The sequence below is a fragment of the Hemicordylus capensis genome, chromosome 2 (genome assembly GCF_027244095.1).
Source record: "Hemicordylus capensis ecotype Gifberg chromosome 2, rHemCap1.1.pri, whole genome shotgun sequence".
Classification (NCBI taxonomy): domain Eukaryota; kingdom Metazoa; phylum Chordata; class Lepidosauria; order Squamata; family Cordylidae; genus Hemicordylus; species Hemicordylus capensis.
Genome location: NC_069658.1, coordinates 182,248,895 through 182,268,542, shown reverse-complemented (window position 1 = coordinate 182,268,542; position 19,648 = coordinate 182,248,895). Strand labels below are relative to the sequence as shown.

The 19,648-nt window shown below is 45.4% G+C and overlaps 1 protein-coding gene and 1 long non-coding RNA gene across 3 annotated transcripts in view; one reads left to right on the top strand and one right to left on the bottom strand.

Moving 5' to 3' along the window:
- Positions 1-13,454, bottom strand: part of DNMT1 (DNA methyltransferase 1) — a 52,869-nt gene extending 39,415 nt beyond the window's left edge. Inside the window, exons 1-7 of one of the 2 annotated variants that reach the window (XM_053294581.1) lie at positions 13,335-13,454; positions 4,924-4,966; positions 4,671-4,778; positions 3,839-4,118; positions 2,226-2,298; positions 1,505-1,601; positions 1,218-1,258 (exon numbers count right to left, since the gene is read on the bottom strand). In XM_053294581.1, coding sequence (XP_053150556.1) covers positions 1,218-1,258; positions 1,505-1,601; positions 2,226-2,298; positions 3,839-4,118; positions 4,671-4,778; positions 4,924-4,966; positions 13,335-13,381 — 689 coding nt within the window. In that variant the 5' untranslated portion in view covers positions 13,382-13,454. Of the gene's footprint in view, positions 1-1,217; positions 1,259-1,504; positions 1,602-2,225; positions 2,299-3,838; positions 4,119-4,670; positions 4,779-4,923; positions 4,967-10,585; positions 10,603-13,334 lie in introns of those variants that run through there. The other variant, XM_053294582.1, reaches the window with a different exon arrangement.
- A 135-nt stretch (positions 13,455-13,589) lies between these two features.
- On the top strand, positions 13,590-19,175 carry LOC128344462 (uncharacterized). Its single transcript, XR_008315867.1, has 2 exons — positions 13,590-13,688; positions 16,757-19,175. It is a non-coding gene; the product is annotated as an uncharacterized LOC128344462 (long non-coding RNA).
- Positions 19,176-19,648: the final 473 nt, after the last annotated feature.

Genomic DNA, 19,648 nt, shown 5'->3' with positions numbered 1-19,648 from the left:
AAAGTGTTGCTGAAAACAGCAGTCATGTGTCCAACTCTCCCTTCCATTAAAGGCAAACATTCTGTCCCCAATGTTCTAGGTTTCCAATTACATTGGTGGTGGGCGGGGTGGTAAGAAAACTACAACATCTTGGCATCAGGACACAAGAAAGACACTGGTAATAGAAATAAAGACGAAAGTAACATCAGACACTCCAAGGTTTCCACTATGATTTGAGATCTCCACAGCACAAGACTGCCACAGCACAAAGTGTCTGCATGCAAGTAGTTGGGGAAGTTTGCAGTAAGTTACACTTCTTCAGTGTCAATCCCTGCAATAAGGGAATATCACCACTGGATTATATTACAGGATTATTGTATGCCACCCCCTTTCGGCTTCAGAGCCCCACCCTTCTACAAAACTGGAATAATATCCCTCAGTCTCACACCTCCCCCAATTTGAAATAAGAGGATAATTTTGGTCAGTTCATTTCTTTTCTTACAGTAAAAGAATGGCTTGCAGGCCAATCTTTAAAGACTTGGAAGATTCACATTCCCACCCCCCGCTCCACACACAAGGCATCTCAAGTCCAGAACACCACAGATTTCTATCTCTGCTTTCAATTTTTTGGCATTTGGTGGCACGAGAGAAGAGGCACGCATTGATGCCAAATCACTGCAATGAATCTCTCCACTGAATCTCTCTACTGTTCCATAAGAGCTGCTTGTGTGTTACCACTCAGACACAGCCACCAGAGCCATGAACACAACCAGAAAATCTGGTCTGCAGGCAAAAAGAACTCCTTCCCCGCCTTCCAGGTAACCTGTACTAGATATCAGATGAAAGGACTGGGGGAGCAAGGCATAGGGCTGCCTTTTTCTGTGGCTACTCCATGCATGTCACCATCTAATTCTGGTCTTAGATGTATTCCCAGGAAATGGAGAAAGTCCTTTACAGAAGTCTGCAGCAAGATAATGAAGGTTTTTAAATACAGTTTCAGATTGCCCTGCAAAGTGCGTTTTGTACTGTCCGCAGAATGCTTAAAGCATATGTACCGCCCTGCCCCCGTACTCTGATTTAAGACCACTCTCCACTACTCACTGTGGAGGGGAGAACGTTCTTTAAACAAGTTTGTTTCATGCATAGCTACAGAAGGCCATGTTTCTTGCTAGCAAATAGCCAGGCTACTATGTGCAAAGAGGGGCTAGCTCTTAAATGTCTAGGCCAATTGGACTTACCCTTCTTTGGCTTCTGTTTTAATTCTTTTCTCGTCTTGTTCCTTGAGAGGGGGAAAAAATAAAATAAGGCAGGATAGACATTTGTATATAGCCCATGCAACATGTGCATTTCCTAGATTCAGCATCCCCCCACAACTTGAGTGCAAAATTGCAATATTACATCCAAATTCAATTTGTAATACGCATCACCTAAGAGGATTCAAACTTTTGGGCATATATTTTAAACACTTTGAAAAAAGTACATTTGTTGCAACACATGTGTTGTATACATCATTTCACAAGCATACCTTTTCTCCAGACTCCTCCTCCTCTTCCTCCTCATTTTCTATGTTTATTTCATGTTTCACCTCCCCATTCACTTCTTCAGACTTGCGCTTATTGGACCTGTTGCAAGTGACCACAATATGGATTACCACGGGAAAGGTAAGAACAGCAAACATTTTGTTGAATTGTTAATGGAGGGAAGGGGAAGCCAAGTGAAGAGGAGCAGAGAACTATGTTACTTTTAATGTTCCACTGCATTTGGAACCCTGTGGAAGAACCCCCACCCAAACAGAGGGGTGCATTTGGAGCAAAGAAACAATATGCAGGGAAAGAGTCAAGCATTCCTCCCATTCCCCCCTGATTCACAGCGCTATACTCCCCTTTGCCAAATCTGTTCTTAAAAAGAGTGATGGCAAGAGGTTTCCAGTACACATTTTTCACGCAAAGCATTGCTAGCCGCTGAACAAGGACCAGAACACAGGTTTCCCCTAATAAACTAAGGCAGTTCACACAATGATAAACAGAATATGAGAAGCATCCTGTCCAAGCCTCCCCTCACTGCCTGCTCAGTGTGCAAATCACATTAGTCCCCATAATGTAACTGGTAGCCAGGCATTTAGAAGAAGAAATAAAGAAAAGGAAGGAAGAGCCAGTGAGATTCAATAAATAAGAAAAAGAAGAGGCACAACACACACACACACACGGAGAGAAAAGTCACAGCAGGTTTACATATAACCTACTCACCCTTTGGAAAACATATCCATAATGGTTGGTTGCCTGCCAGAACTACGGGTAATTCTTGAACTGCTTGAAGTTTCTGCAGATTAAACATTTAAAATACCCAGTTACCATTAATATGAATAAGTTATTTTATTCTGCTTTCAGAATGTTTAAAGCAGATTTCTCTCCCTGCTTCCTGTACCCAAGCTTTAAGGCAACCTTCCGCTACCAACCATATACTTTTCACTCCAGACTGGTTTGAGCAATAGGCTTCCTTGCATGCACATACAGAGCTTACTCTCACTGCCAATAGACAGCTATACCATTCATTCCACTGTGGTCTCATGTTAATAAAGTTGGGTCATGTGGGCCAGTGGCAGGGGGCAATTTAAGCTATAAAAATTAACCTATAGGTTACACAGCAATTAGTTTTCAGCTTACCTAGCCCCCTACCTGACTTCATGATAAAAGTGACTGTGGGATCAGCACACAAGTACGGGATTGATGAAGAGGACAAGCAGCATTTCCCTGCTCTCCTTGCTGTGTGGTCTGTGGCCACCCTTTCCCTCAGTACCTAATCACATCCAGTCACCACTCACTGGAAGAAGGGCTCTCAAACCAGAGGCTAGATTTCCAGGTAGGCTTGAGCCCTGGCACCTTTCAGTTAAGCACTGCTGGGGAAAAGGACTCCCCATTGTCATTCTAATAAATAATAAATAAATAATAAATAAGAAAGGCCAGGTGGCTGGCTGCCCGCCACCCTCCCATGCCCCCCACCATAAGAACAGGATCTTTCCTCTTGCTGGTACACTCAGGACTCCATCTCTCCATCCTTCCAAACTGGCTCCTAAGTTCTGAAAACCTTTTTGCACCCCAGTGAGAATCAACATCCACACAAATACAAGAGTAGCTGTGCTCAGACTCTTCCTGCATAACGTGTGGCTGAAGGAAAAATAGAGTCACATGGACACTTATTCCTCAGCAACTTAACTGAGCCACTGCAGATAAACTCTAAAGATCAAGACTGTCCAGTTTCAGAACAGTACTTAAAAGATTCCTGAGAACCTTAACTTTTTTAAAAAAAAGAATAAGAAGTTTCAGGCTCTCACGATTGGACGACAATATATTTGAAGGCACAGAAATTCCTATTTTATCAATTGGTGCTGATAACAGTTTCTGAGAGCAGCCTATTTGGTGCAGGCTGAATGTCAACAGAGCTGCAACACTTTGCTAGTCTGGCAAATAAATCCACAGAGGTTACTATCCTACATGTTTTTTAATTCTACCCACATATATTTATGTCCATGGCAGGGGTAGGCAACCTTGGCTCGCCAGCTGCTGTAGAACTACAACTACAACATCATCCCCAGCCAAAATGTATTGTGGCTGGGGATGATGGGAGTTGTACTTCAACAACAGCTGGTGAACCAAGGTTACCTACCCCTGATCTATGGGATCAAAAGAAGAAGAAGAAGAAGAAGAAGAAGAATAGTAACAAACACCCAATTTTCAGAAAGCTTCCCTTCTGAAGTAAACTAGAGGTGCTGTCCCTTTAAGTTGTGTTTCTACACCCCAGGTCAACTCAATGGAGCTACCATGCAGCCCTCTTGTTAAGCAGCCCCCAAATTACTTCTTACTTCTGTTCTCACTGTTGGACTTGCTCTTCCTGCCTCTGCGGGCTTTTGGCACAGATGAGGAAGCCAAGGTCATCGTAGAGGAGGAAGATGCGGAGGCCTCCTCGATCTCCATGCCACTGTCCTCTTCCCCTTTGTAACCCATTCTCTCCGACTCTTCGTCACTGCCATAGGTGCCATTTTCCGTGCAACCATTGGGCTTCTGATCAATTTCCAGGCTGTCTCCATTCTCCAAGGAGAATTCTTTGTGGAGTAAGGCTTTGACTTTGGCCAGGTACCGTTCCTACAGCAATAGAACAAGACGAACAGGCTAAGCATATGCAATTTGGACGTGTCTACTAGTGGGATCCCCACCCGAGGGGACTGTTTAGATGGGATCACTCAGTGTATCATTGGGATCCAGCCCCTGGTTCTATGAGATGCAATGCTAAATGTGTACCAGGAAGCCCATCTGGGTGATCTTAGATTCCTGAGCTCTGCCGTTCTCAGCACTCCAGTTATAAATATTCGTAACTCAATGCAGACATCTACTTTTCTATCTACCAGCAACAACGAAATCTCTCCAGTTTTGAAAGTTCTGAGATTTTGGGTGCTTCACATTGTGCCTCCGACACATCAGTGCTTCAGCATTCAGTCGCATTAAGATTCTCCCTTGCACAACAATGAATCGAATGCACAAATCCCTGCTGCACATGCAAGGGGTTGGGTGAAAGATGCAAAATGAAAACGGTGGCAAACAACACATGCACCAGTTTAAAAATCCGTTAAAATTTTCCCCAAGGTAAACTGGAAGAAAGGCCAGGGGAAAATTCAAACATCCCCAATAATTACCCACCTCAGAAAGTTCCTCTTCACAAAACTTGGTCTCCAGGTCTTTCAGCTGATTCTGAACATCTGCTTGTAAGAAGCCATGGATCAGACTCAGCTTTTCTTTAATACACTCCTGAAGAAAAAGACAGACGGAAGGTTAGAGCTGGCAACCCAGACCAGCAGAAACTCCTCAGATGGCGATGGCTGCAGAGAAGTATTGCCATGATTCTCCATTAAAAAGAAAGAAAGAAAGAAAGAAAGACTGATGATGCACTCACTCTTTCACTGAGACCATCTTCGTCCCTTTCCAGGTCTTTTAGCCTGTTTAAAACAACAACAAAGTTCCTCATTATGAAACAGCCTCTTTCTGCCGGTCAGGCAATATTTTGCATCCTCCATGGTACACCAGGGTGGAGAAAGGTGGGAGATCAGCACAGATTTCAGGCCTGCACACTTCCTCTGACCCATACAATCCCTAACCACAAGGCAAAGTAAGCAAATGAATCAAGTGCGATCCTGTGTTCACTGAAACATGGGAACTCAAGAGACATCTTTTCACCTCAGTTAGAGAGAGCCTGTATTCACATAACAGTGCAGGCTCTCCCCATTTCATTTGTCCCATAATGGGTAGGGAAGAGTACAGGATGGAGCAGGCAAGCCCAAGGCTTGTTTCTTGATCCCTTCACAGACAGAATTCCACAGATGAAATATCACCTGAGGAGGCCTTCTGAAGCGGCAGCTGTGTCCTAAGCATGCCTCTAAGGCATGCGCACGTGCATACACACACAGGTTTTTTGAGGTCCTCTCAGTTAACTTTAGATCCTGCTCAGGGCGAATCAGGAAGGCCCCACTCTGAACGCATGTGTGCACACATTGCCATAATACTGCTGCCCAGGACAAATCTCATTCCACACATGGATGAAAAAAATTAAAGGGAATACTGGACCTAAGATGTTCCTTTTGCCACACTGTGTGTAAGACAATGGGGATGCGACTTCTAAAATATGCAAAGATGTCCCTGGTTGAATATGTAATTTCAGCATAGCCAGGCTGATCTTTTTTATCTTGCTAAAGTAATGGCAAGAGCTTCTCTGGGAAGGGTGTAGGTGGGAAAGCAGGAGGAGAACCGATTCACCCTTTTGGAAGATAACATTAAATTTTAAACAGTTTAATAGGGATGTGCACAAACTGGCTCGGTGCTCCTTTTGTGGAGCACCAAACCAGTTCAGAAATCTGACATTTGAGCCGGTTCAGAGGCGAGGGGTCCTTTAAGGGGCAGGGAGGGTGATCTTACCTGCCCCACCACTTTCCCCCCACTGGCGGTCTCCCCAAAAGCATTGGTGTGGGGCTGCAGCACACCTCCCTGCAGCCCCAGTCAGTGTTTTACAGAAAATGCCTGACACACATGTGCACGGCACACATGCTCGTTGGCCATTTCCAGTATGATGCTGACTGGGACTGCAGGGAGGTATGCTGCAGCCCCGCATCAATGTTTTTGGGGAGAGCACCAGCTGGGGAAAGGACCCCCACCCGCCCCTCAGGAGTGCACAAACCAGTTTGTGCACATCCCTGTTTAATTTGTTTTCATTTTATGAGATTGTTTCTACTTTATTTTATGGAATTTTAACTGTTTTTAACTCTGTTTTATATCAAATTTTGTACACCACCTAGAGATGCACATATCAAGGGGTATAAAAATATGATAAGTAAATAAATAAAACAAAGTCAAGCACTCGCACTAGCCATAATCAAAATATCAGCTATTGGGAGCTGCTCTTCACACACTGATGGATTTGCAGCAGAAGTTTGCTCAAACTGTTATAGGAAGTCTGGCTAGACAGATATCTGTCAGAAGTCACTGTGGTATATACCATATTATCTGATCCAAGACTAGGTTTTTCCAAGTTATTTCATTTTAGAAATTGGAGGGAGGGTCATTTTAAATTCAGAACCCTCTTCTTTTTAGGTAAATACAAATTTAAGCTGCATTAATCAGTATTTTAAGGGGGTCATCTTAAATTCAAAACTGTCTTCTACTCAGGTAAATACAATAGGCTGCCCTATTTTAAGGGGTCCACTTTGAACTCAATCTGAAAAACTACATCAAGAAAAGTGATGGTGGTGCCATTAATGCAAACCACTTTAGACCAGGCTGCAATCCACCAGTGCTTAAAACAGAGGTAGGCAACTCCAGCTAACTCCCATAATCCCAGCCACAGTTGTGGCTCTCCCCCACCTCCCCCGGCCCAGCTTTTGCCCTTGCAACACACCAGGTTTGAATGCATGTTTTTTCGGATTCTTTTTCTCCTTTGCTTGCAAGCATGAATTGTCCCCTTTGCTAAGCAGGGTCAGCCCTGGTTTGCATTTGGATGGGAGACTACATGTGAGCACTGTAAAATGGGCTGCTCTGGGAGGATGCTTTAATGCAGAAGGTTCCAAGTTCTCTCACTGGCATCTCCAAGAAAGGGCTTAGAAAGATTCCTGCCTGTAACCTTGGAGAAGCTGCAGCCAGTCTGTGTAGACCAGGGATTCTCAGCGTTGGGTCCCCAGATGTTATTGGACTTCAACTCCCATAATCCCCAGCCTCAGTGGCCTTTGGTTGGGGATTATGGAAGCTGAAGTCCAATAACATCTGGGGACCCAACGTTGAGAATCCCTGGTGCAGACAATACCGAGCGAGATGGACCAATGGTCGGACTCAGTATATTGCAGCTTCCTGTGTTCCACTTCTGTTTCCTTTAGACTCCAGTTCTAATAACAGTTCAGTCTCTGCCCCAACGCTCCAACTTAGGAGGTTGTAAGCCTCAAGACAAGGGGGAGGGGAAATAACTAAGAAAAAAACATGGATGCTGCTGCTATTTGCTCATCCTGGAAGGGCAAAGGAACAGGGTACGAGCTTAGTACACTGAAAATTCGCAGGGAGGGTTGCATCACAGAAACAGTCACCTGTAAAGAAAGTTGTATCCCACCAAAATGGGGTGGGGTGGGGTGGGTGGGAAGAGTTCGAAAGGAAAACCCATGCCTCCCTTGGCAACTGCTCATTCCTTCATAGGGAGACTCAATCTGCAGTGAGTGCCACAGCCTAGAAGATGGCTCCAGCTGGCAAGGATAACTTTTCATCAGGGGATTAGGTTAGAGGACAGCCCCAAAGCCAACTCTGGTCCTTAAGGGGCGACACTGCTGCCAATCCAAAGGAAAGAGGTGGCAAGGATCCGAACAGTGGCTTTGGAATGCTGCTTATTCACAAGGTACTCTGAGGTGGGGGTGGGAGGAAATGGGCTCCAGAAGTTGCCAGAAGTGGGCAGGACAGGCAAAACCTGCTCTCTGCAACAGACACCATCTGCCCCAAGGCTGGGCTCCCCTTCAATGGCTCCAATCTACTCCCATAGGGAACACAGAAGTACTGCAGCCAGTGTTCTCTCTAATTTTTTTTCATCTGTTTGCGGAATGAGTTTTGTTCTGGGTGGCAGTATCAAGGCAGTGCGCAAGCACATGCAATCGGAGTGGGTCCTTCTTGATTCAACCTGAGCGGGATCTAAAATTAACTGAGTAGACATTAAAAAAAACTTGTGAGCACGTGCACATGTGCATGCCTTAAAGGGAACACTGACTACAGCTGGGGATGCTATTACGGTGGGGCCCAAGCCTCCAAATCTCCACTGGCGGGGACCTTAGAAAGGTGGGGGGTGGAAGGGGTTAATGTTTTGCACCTCATACAGATATTCCAGTCGTTCCCCTCCTTCCTCCAGCTACCCATTCTTTCAGTGTCTTGCATCTCAACCATCATTTCAATAGTTCACTAATCAACATAATTAAGAGTACATTGAGAGGGAAGCTGCCCACAGATTTTAATCCAGAGTTTATGCCCTAAACTGGAATTGTGGGAAGCAGGACAGGAAAACTGAGGAACTGGGGTCCAGGGGAAACAGCCCCCTTTTCACAGAGAACAGCACTACACTGCTAGCTTCATAACCCACGCAGGTCTCTCACAAGTGCGGAGGTTTGCTATGTAAATTGGTGGACAGGAGCTGGAACCCAGTGACCTAGCACAGGCGGACTGCAGGGTGTGGGGCGCACAGATCTCCCTTTCCATACCTTTCACAATTTATGTGACCTACTGGAAAAGTGAAACATTTCTGGCTGCAAACCCTTACTGAAAGCTCTCAGAGAAGGGAAGAAAGTTTTCTAGCAAAGCACAACATCCAAAAAAAGGCCCCAGCCACACAAATGCACCACAGGCTCCGGAGAAGAGCTCCAAGACCCTCATCAAACTACCCGCCATTTCCTGCCCCACATGCATGCATGTGGAAGAACACGACCCAATATCCGGCTGCTGTATTGAAGACTTAATTAATTTCTTAACTCCACTGAGGCAAAATGTCTCTCTTTGGATGCCTACCAGGGAACCACCCCCTCAACCAAAAACAAAGAGCCACTGACAAAAAAGGGAGAGAGAAGGCGCCAACTCTCTTCCACTACTTCAGGAAGCAAGCGAAGGCAAAAGGGCGCTTGTTACTTGCGCTTTACACATTTACGTCTTGGTCTGTTGCAATGTTCCATGATGCCAAGACAACTCTACCACCAGAGAGAGAGAGAGAGAGAGAGAGAGAGAGATAGAGAGAGAGATAGAATCTATTCTCCTAACTCTGCATGCAAATTTGAAGTCTTTCCATCTTTCTTTTCAGTTACCCTGCATCCACGGTGGATCATCCCCACTTAGGCCCTGCATGCATCTACACACCCACCAGTGGCCCGTGGGACACTAGTTTACATTCTGGTTTTATGACTTAGCAAGCTGTAGGGTAATAGTTTCCTCTAAGCAAAGGGCCTTCTTGCTAGAATGCAAACAATGCCTCCTCTCAATGCACAAGTTTCCAAACAGGAACCGGAGCAGTTGGAATTCATTTTCAGGTTTGACACTGATCAGACTTGAGCTCAGGAGAGACTGATCAGCATGCTACAGAATGCAATTGTCCCTTTTTAAGAGTTTGTGTATATTATTCAGCTTCCTTTGCTGGTTTATGGCTGGTTGGATGTGGGTCTTGCACACTTCAGTTGCATCTGTTACTCCCTTGACTAGATTCTGTTTGCATTTGTGCTCCGCATAATGATCTCTTGTATTTCTTGGCCTTACTTTTGGAAAAACGCCCCCCACTCACCCAAGAGCCCTCTCTGTGGGCTCTAGTCCACAAAAACATTGACCACAATAAATGTGTTAGCCTTTAAAATGCCATGGGATGCTACGTTATGTTTCCTGCAATAGACTAATTTGGCTACTGTCTATTATGTCCCTTTCTTTGCACAGCTCCAAGCACTGTTGCTAAAAATGCGACAAAGTCAGTTGTTTAGTATACCTGACCACTCACTCCCAGCATAAAGGAGAGAGAAGACAGACTAACAATCATGATTCATGAATACACTTGTGCGGGAAATGTGACTCAGTTAGGGTCAGCCTCCGAACCAGATACAGACCCCTGAGGTACCCACCTCCTACCCCAGTGACCAAAGTAAGGCAGAAAATGTGTGGATAGTGTGGCATCCGTAGCAACAGAATTTACAAGCAAGCCACTATAGGAGATGAGGGTTGTTCCCACCCCCATGGGATTCTCTGTCCCGCCAATCTGTTCTCAAAGCAGTCCTCCAAGAAGCCCAGAGACCACAGGACTAGCTTTTCCCTGACCTCAAACCCCGATATGTTATATGGCTTCTAGCTTAGAGTTATATCACTTCTTAACTGCACAATACATCAACTGGTTTTGTTTTCTTTCATCCCCTCCCCCACCTCACTTTAAAGTGGCAGTGACCTACCAAGCCATTGACCTCGCACATAAGCTAGGGAACTTTAGTTTCAGATGCCTTCCTGATTAAACAACACTTCAACTTAGAGTAAACAAGTTTACTCACCAAGTAAAATAGCTTCACTTTAAAAGAGTCACTCACATTTGAGTTAAAGGATTCAAGTTTTACTCTTTTGTTGCGTTTCCTGCAGCGGACTGCCAGATTAACTCCCCCACCTACAAGAAGCATGGGGCTGAGAGGTTCTTCAAGGTGTAAAAACAGTCTTGTGAGGATATTGCAGATGCCTGCTCTCCTGTTCCAACCGCAAACAGGCCAAACATACACGTAAACAAGGCAGAGCTGGAAGTTAAAGGAAACTGAAGAGATTCTGTCTGCGGAGAGCGCACTGCTGGGTTGAGTTTCTAATATCAGTCTCTCTCTCTCTCTCTCTCTCTCTCTCCCCACCCCCTGCAAAAGAAGGGCAGGCTCACATGGGGGTCGATGGTCCAAAAAACCCCCCAGGCAAGACAAAGAAGTTTGGAAAAATCCCTAAGCTGAAGTTCAGTCACCAGAGCGCACAAGGGAAAGGCAAGCAAGTTCCTCCCAGACTGCCGACTCCAGACAATAGCAGCGCAGATGCTGCCTGCGTTACTCTTAGAGGAAGCAGATACGCAGACATACCATGTGGCGCAAGCTACAGCAGCAGGCCTCACAACTGCTCTCAGCAGTAACGGCGGGAAAGGCGCACACTGGAGCCTTCCAGGTGGGAGGTTCACGTATGAACTTAATGAGAAGGGTTTTATCTGGTTTTTTTAAAAAAATTGTTTGGGTTTTTTTGAGGGAAGGAGTGCTTTCCTTTTTCTGGCCTCTGCATGGCTGCAGAAAAGCTAGCTCATGTCCAATAAGCACACCTTTCTGGACTCCATTTTGAAATCAGGCCTGAAGGGCCACCTATGCTGGACTCGAGAGCAGGAGCACAGATACACAGAACTAAAAGTGCAGGGAAGAGCAACATGATTACACGATTCCAAATCTATTTTCCTTCTGGGAGAGAAAAGGGAAAGTTAGAAAACAAAATACTGGAACAGCTGACAGCTACGAGGGTTTCCTATCAACAATTCCAGAAGACAGACTAAAACCTCAAAAATATAGCCTAAAGGACGGTAAAGACCAGCTGTTTTCTTTTAGCATGGTATAGCAATAGGATTTTGAAATAAGGGACATCCTCTAGAAGGGAGGGTAGATAACAATCCTAACAGGGTGAGGGGGAGAGCAGAGCATCAAACTTCAAATCCCAACCGCCAACTTGCTTCTGTGGCAGAGTACGGCTATCTGTTCCAGACACAGCAAGCAAGCAAAAAAATACAGGACAAAGACCATCATTTTGAAGACAGAAGGAAGCGTACAGTACAGCTAGGATTATTTGGGAGAACTATCAGGATAGGCCTTCATAGAGGAAAAGGCCCACAAAACCCCCTCCCAAGGGAAGGGATGGGCTCCATTGAAATGCAGCGCGCTCCTGGAGGCGCCAGAAAGCAGAGAACCAACTAGCCCGCCCTGCAAACTCGTGGTTGCCAATGATGAACCCAACCCATGATGCCCCTCCCCGTTTTTATGCAGAAGTCAGGGCATGTTACTCGTAGCTCCCTTAACTCTCTACGTGTTAATGCTTGCCATAAACACACAGAGTTCCCGCCAAGCCACGCTTTCAACTGGATAAATGCTTTTGCACTTCCTGTCCCAGATGACAAGCCATGGCACAAGAGGGGGGAAAGAGTGCCCAGAATAAAAGAAAGGACAAAGCCCCTGAGACCCAGGAGAGTCCATGTCTGCTCCTCTGTGAACTCTGAAGTTTGCCCAAAAGCAGGTTGGATGTAAAATAAAGAGAAAAGCTACATTTCACTGCATCTCTCCCCACCTTTGATTTTTTTGGCAGGGAGTTGCAGTCACTTCACCTCCTCACTGGTTTCTGCAAGAAGTTGAAATGGGCAGGGGTGGGGGGGAGAGCATCAACCTTGTTCAGATAGTCCAAAACCAGGGAAGTCTAAAACTTGACACTTCAGTTATGTGGGGGCTACTGGCAAGCAAACATCTTGGTTTTACTTCATGACAACTATGAAGCACTCATGAGAAAATGCATTTAATATGATTGACACCCCCCTCCCCTTAAACATTCTTATTTGGGCTAATACCTCCTGAAACCACCAAAAACGGGGGGGGCCTCACTCCATGGGGGAATGCAGTCCCCCCCATTAGGGGAGCAAGGGTCCCACTACCATCTGACAAGAGGACTGAGGCTCACAAGAAAGAACAGAGAACACCCCCACTTGGTGATTCAACAGAAGTGGGTCAGAACCCCATATGGGCTGTTCAAAAGGGGAGCAAGGACAATCTGCTTCCCACACTTTGGGTCTGCCTTTTTGCACTCACTCGTACAAATAAGTAAAGGGTCCCAAAACGGAAGAGGGATCCCCCACATCTTTTGAGGAGAGGGAGCAGGAAGTCTGGATTGTGGATGGAGGAATCGGGGTGCCGGAGAGAGCGGACAAGATTCACAGTCAAGGCTGAAGGGGCAAGGAGGGCTGATGACCCGCCGTCCCTCTTCCGAAGAATAGCAAAGGGGAGAATGAGCGTGTGCCATACCAGGGTGCAGAAAGCGCGGCCGGGAGAGGGGGGAGGCTACAAAGTGGAAAAGGACATAAGAGCCCCTATTAAAAAGGGGAGGGGTGCAGGGCACGAGCTCTAGCCGTTGCCCCCCCCGCAACACACACACACAAAATGGGGGGGGGGGTTCAGGTCAATGTGCCCACAGGAGAAAATCGAGGGGGATCAGTCCCCCTCTGTCTTCCAAGAAGTGACGGGGGACCAGTCTCAGCCCCCCCTGCTGCCATGGGGTGGGGGTCCCACTCACCGGCTGCGCAGCTCCTCCTGGGTCAGCGGGGCGGCCCTGGCCGGCATCGGGACCGGCAAAACAGCGAGAAAGCAAGCGGCGGGAGGCAAATTCGCGCGCACCGTGGAAGGAGGGGGAGGAGGGAGGGGGTGGAGCTAGCCTCGGTACAGGCCACCCGAGACGCGAGGAGGAAAGGGCGGAACTTACTAAGTCACCATGCATGAAGAGGGAGAAACCAAATAGACAAGGGGGAGATGGAGGCGTACCAACTGGTGGGGGGAGGCTCCCAAGGCGGGGCCATACCAATGGAGCGTACCATTTTTTTTAATTAGGGGGGAAACTGCGAAACAAGCCGGAACAGATGGAGAGATAGAGGTAGGTGAGTGTAGCAATGGTACTACACCTGTGCGCAGTGTTGGGGACTTCACAATCACATAAGAATTGCCTTACTGGGTCAGACCAAGATCCATGTAGTTCAGCGTTTTCCCTTCCACAGCGACTAGCTCACCCGGGCATGAAGGCAAGGCAACCAACCTATCCTTGATACTTTTCTGCAGCACCTAGTCTTCAGTGGTATACTGCTTCTGAACGTGGGAGTTCCATTTAGCTCCCCTCGACCGGGAGTCCGACTCCTCTACAAGCTCAGAAGCTCTGAGTCGATTCAAAATGCTAGCCTAGCCTGGTCGTCCCTGGGAAGTGCTATGTAGAAGACTTTTGCCCCATTTGATAGGCTTGTAAAATTTATGCTTAAGGGAGGGAGGCTGCAATTCTACGTACACTGTTTGGTAAGTAAGAAGCTCCGTTGGGACCTGGCAACCCAGCATGATCTGCAAGATTTGCCATAGCAAACCCTGAGTTGTATGGAAATAAATCCCATTGGGACAGTAGTGGGTCTTCTTGCTGATATATAACCGGTTAGAAAGGAATGAAGCTGTCTTATACTGAGTGCCCGTCTTCACACAATCACTGCCAAGTCAATTCCTGGCAGGCATGTCATGCAAACTCACCAACCAGTGGTTCCAGACCTTTGCACCCAAGATTCTGCTGACTTTCTCTGCCCACTTGAAGCCAAGATTTGAAACTGACAGGAGAAAAGTGGTAGAATCTTGGGCAGTGGAAGCTCCTCTTTAGGGCCAAATGAGGCCAGCCCTCCCAAGAAAAAAAAGGAAGAAATTATATTAAAATTTTAATTGCATTAAATCAGTTAAACAGACTTCTGTGTGACCTTAATCACTGCTAATCCTGGTAGGTGGGTATATTTTATTTCGGTCATTGACCAGTAAATTAATCCTGGCTTTATTTTGGTTTTTCCTTTGCTTCTCTTTCAAGTGAAGGACATCATCCACTATGTTCTTTATTGCCCTATTTATGAGGTGATTAGGGGAAAAACACTGTTGATAGGTAAACTTAAGGGGTCAGATGTAGAACATTTGATCTATCTTTTTGCAGACTGCAATTCCTAATATTAGCTGCCAAGTTGCCACCTCTAGGGCAGGACTGAGGGTGGGTAGGTTTTACACCAGACAAGATCTCTGTAGAGCAAGCTTGACTATCAAATGTAAATGCTGGGTATGTATGGTTGATTACACAGGATATAGAGCCAGGGAGGATGTATCCCAGCAAAAGTGTTGAAAGTCTTAAGAAGCTTGTTATTTCTAAACTTAAAAGTAAAGCCTTTGTTGATGTACTGTCACAATCTTATATAAGTACCTGAGATTGAATACAAGTTCAAAATATAAAAGTTGGTGTATAGTCTTGCCAGTTCTAAGGTTGTTACTTTGTTTCAGATACCATGTTTGAACCTAGATTACAGTTGTCCATCGCCAACTGCAGGTTTGCCAATCACGGATTTGAGTATCTGCGACTGGCAAACTGTCACCCCCTTGCCAACTGTGACTTGAGTATTTGCGATTGGCGCAATTAAAAAAAAAATCCCAGCCTTTTCTGGACAATTTCCAGGGTCATGGGGTCAATGAGGATCAGGGGGTCATTTACAGGGGTCAGATGTGATTTGGGGCGGGGGGTTGGTGCCAATTTCCGGGGTCACTTCCAGGGTCAGGGGGGATTGTAAAACATTTTTTAGTGGATTTTAAGCACTGGCACTCGTGCTTCACCTAACCCCGTTTCCCATTCATTTCAATGCCTTGTCAACCACAAATTCGTCAGTTGCAAGGGTTTCCAGGAATGGAACCCTCGTGGTTGGCGAGGAACAACTGTATAGTGAATCAGAAACCACTGAAGCTATTGTACAAGAATGAAGTTATTTTCTTTGGTTTGGAACTTTGAAACTGTTTCAACTGTGTCTACTTACTTCTACCACTCAGGCACAATATCAAAGTTAGTGTTAGAAACCCAAGTTAGGATTTAATTTGGTGGTAGCAGCATAATCAGGGGCAGAGCCACTATTGGGCCAACGGGTTCAAAGAACCTGGGCCGCGCCCAATCAGACGCAGGGGTGCTGGTTTAACTCCCAAGCGGGGGCTGCATAACCCCTGCGGGAGCTAAACTAAATCTGCGCAGCCAGGAGCGTCTCTTCCCTGCTAAGGCAACCTTAGCAGCGCCAGCCTTAGTGTAGCTCCTGAAGGGGGCACATGGCCCCTTCGGGAGTTGAACTCCAACTCCTGAACGGAGCCTTAAGGCTCTGTTTGGGAACCTGACCATGCCCCCACGTCTGACGTCAGATTCAGGGGGTGGGGTCAGCGGGGCCGCCGCCCCACACAGGCTGCCGGCGGTCAGGCTCCGCGCCTGAGCATAATCAATAAATAAAGGGTCTAAAACAAATCAGAGGTAAACAAACCTGTTGTTTATTTTAACATCTATATATTTTAAACACTAATCTCACAGTCCCAACTTCAGGTCCTGACAATCCTAATCTAATTGTTTGTGAGGAAATTGTATTTGTTCAGTTGTCTGAGAATTTGAATAACCTCTTGACCACACCTAGTGGTATTCAAAGTTACACTGCCCCTGAGCCTGGATGATTCACATTATAGCCATCATGGCTCTCTTTATGAATTTGTCTAATCCATGTTTATATCCTCTAAACCATGCTAAATTGGTGTGTGTGTGTCCTTGAATGGACCTGCCAGTAAGGGAATTGTGGATCCTTACTGGAGGAAGCTGCCTTCTACTAAGTCAGACCATTCATCCATCTAGCTCAGTATTATCTACACTGACTGGCAGCAACTCACCAAGGTTTCAGACAGGTGTACTTCCCAGCCTTTCAGTAAAAAGTGCACGAGAAAGGGTTGGATTCAGAAATCTGCTCAGCTGCACTAATATGAGTCTCTGGCCAAAATAGCAAATTAAAAGGGGAATGCATAAAAGAATCCCAGTGGAAATAATAATAATAATAATAATAATAATAATAATAATAATAATAATAATAATAATAATAAATTTATTATTATATGCTCTGCACCTCATGCTCTGCACCCCCGCAGTGATCTTGATAGGCTATACCTCCCTCGCAGCTCAGGTGGAAGAGGAATGCTGCAAGTCCATCAAACAGTAGAGGAGGAGAAAAGAGGCCTTGAAGAATATATAAGGGACAGTGAAGAAGATGCACTTCAAATGGTCAAGAACGCGAAACTATTCAACACCAATGAAACAAAACAGGCCTACAAGAAAGAACAAGTCAAGAACCGAGCAGAAAAATGGAGAAATAAGCCCCTGCATGGTCAATATTTACACAATATAAGTGGAAAATCAGACATCACCAAGACCTGGCAATGGCTTAAGAATGGCAACTTGAAGAAAGAAACAGAGGGTTTAATACTGGCTGCACAAGAACAGGCACTAAGAACACATGCAATAAGAGCAAAAGTCGAAAAATCCACAACAAACTGCAAGTGCCGCCTTTGTAAAGAAGCAGATGAAACAGTGGACCACCTGATCAGCTGTTGTAAAAAGATCGCACAGACTGACTACAAACAAAGGCATGACGAGGTAGCAGGGATGATACACTGGAACATCTGCAAAAAATACAAGCTACCTTTAGCCAAGAATTGGTGGGACCATAAAATTGAAAAAGCTGAAGAAAATGAAGATGTAAAAATATTATGGGACTTCCAACTACAAACAGAGAAACATCTGCCACACAATACACCAGATATCACTGTAGTTGCGAAGAAAGAAAAACAAGTCAAAATAATCGACATAGCAATACCAGGGGATAGCAGAATAGAAGAAAAAGAAATATTAAAAAATCACCAAATACAAAGATCTACAAATTGAAATTGAAAGGCTGTGGCAGAAGAAGACCAAAATAATCCCAGTTGTAATTGGCGCCCTGGGTGCAGTTCCAAAAGACCTTGAAGAGCACCTCAACACCATAGGGGCCACAGAAATCACCATCAGCCAATTACAAAAAGCAGCTTTACTGGGAACAGCCTATATTCTGCGACGATATCTATAACCATTGACAATAAAATTCTGGCATCCCAGGTCCTTGGGAAGGACTCGATGTCTGGATAAAACAAACCAGTCAATAAGACCCGTCTGACTGTGTAAACAAGAAATAATAATATGTCTCTGATCTCCTCCCTCCCCTTCTGTGTTGAGAAGCTCCAGTTATTTTGTAAGCAAGTGGAAGAGGAGGGAGGTGTGGGGTTTGGGATCTGTGGGTGGAAAGGAGGGGAAAGCCAAGATTTCTCCCTGCCTGTTTCTATCTCTGAGGCGAAAGGATGGAGGAAACAAGCAGGGGTGGGGGCAAAGAACTGTTCACACTGTAAAACGCTACAACGAATAAAATGAGGGGCAAGGCTTCCTACAACGGAAAAATGTAGTTACTTTCCTGCAGTGCATTTACAATTTTGTAGGGCAAAAACGCATCATTAAAATTCGAATCAAGGCATGGGAAATGTGAACGCATTCTGCTGACAACGTAGCAACACCGATGTGGAAACACAGGCAATATGGAGGGGCACTTAGAGGATATGGTGTGAGTATGTTGCAGTGTGTAATCTGGAAAATGCCCTGGAGATGTATGCCAGGGACTGAATCTTGTACATGTGTGTGTATTGTAGTAGTAGTAGTAGCTATATTAATGGGATAGATTCTACTTCCTTAGAACTAGAAGTGTTTGTGTAAGTTGGCAGCAATAACAAAAGGTTATTGAGTTGCGGAAGGGTTGGGGACAGATTAGCTTTTACTGGCTTTCATGATTTCAGCCTGGGATAGGGTTCTATGTTTGAACATTCTTCCCTGCACATCTTCAATACAAATACAAGCAGTAGCTTCCCCCTGCACATAGAAATATAATGTGCCATGAAGAATGCTGGGTTGAACTTTTCTCCTTACACAGTACTTTCCTGTATGCCACAAACATCATATTTTTAGAGGGAAGCATTTAGGGGAAATATGAGAAAGCAATTCAGTGGTGCACTTCAGCACAACATTTGCCACTTGAAATGGACTTGAGGGGGCAAGGAGGCATCAGAATAGCTTTCACCTGATAATCCCCCCACCCCACTGCCCCCTTTAAAAAATCTGTAGAAACTACTGGTGGAGAGTTCAGTACACACTGTAAACTACATATTTGGGGCTATGAACCAATCCAAACCTCTAAACACACTCACCTCCAGAGTCATATTTTTATTATTAAGCTAGGTAGTGATGGACAAAACAGGTGTGCTTTCTTTAGGGGAGGAAAAGCTACAAATACTGTTCATCAATTCCAGATAAACCCATTTCCAAGACTGACCTACCAGGAAAGCTGCATGACGAATCATTGGGACCTCACCAGCCTGATCTACGGATCACACAAAAAGAGACTGGACGCACACATAGATTCTCAAACACATGGTACTCCAAAACAAAGTGGCTATGTGGCTGCCCGATTAAAAATCCTTTCCTCCCCCACTTTACTTTTCCTGTCTTTTTGGAAATGAAACTGGACACAAATAGGGGTGACTGACTGAAGCATCCAGATTAGATTGATATGAGTAAAGTACAAGTCACCTAGACAGTGCAATACAATTGATAGTTTGGGGGCCATTGAACAGCAGATGAATAATGCCTATCATACTGAAATTAAACATAACCAAGAGGTAGATAAGAACCACCACATCTTGTCCCAACTAACTGAGTGCAGAAAATTCTGTGGCGTTTTTGAACTTGCTTTAAGGGAGCATGATGAAGCAGAGACCTCCTCAAATCCAGGTGTATTTTGTGGATTAGCCATCTAATGGCGCAGTGGGGAAATGACTTGACTAGCAAGCCAGAGGTTGCTGGTTTGAATCTCCACTGGTATGTTTCCCATACTATGGGAAAAACCTATATTGGGCAGCAGCAATATAGGAAGGTGCTGAAAGGCATCATCTCACACTATGCGG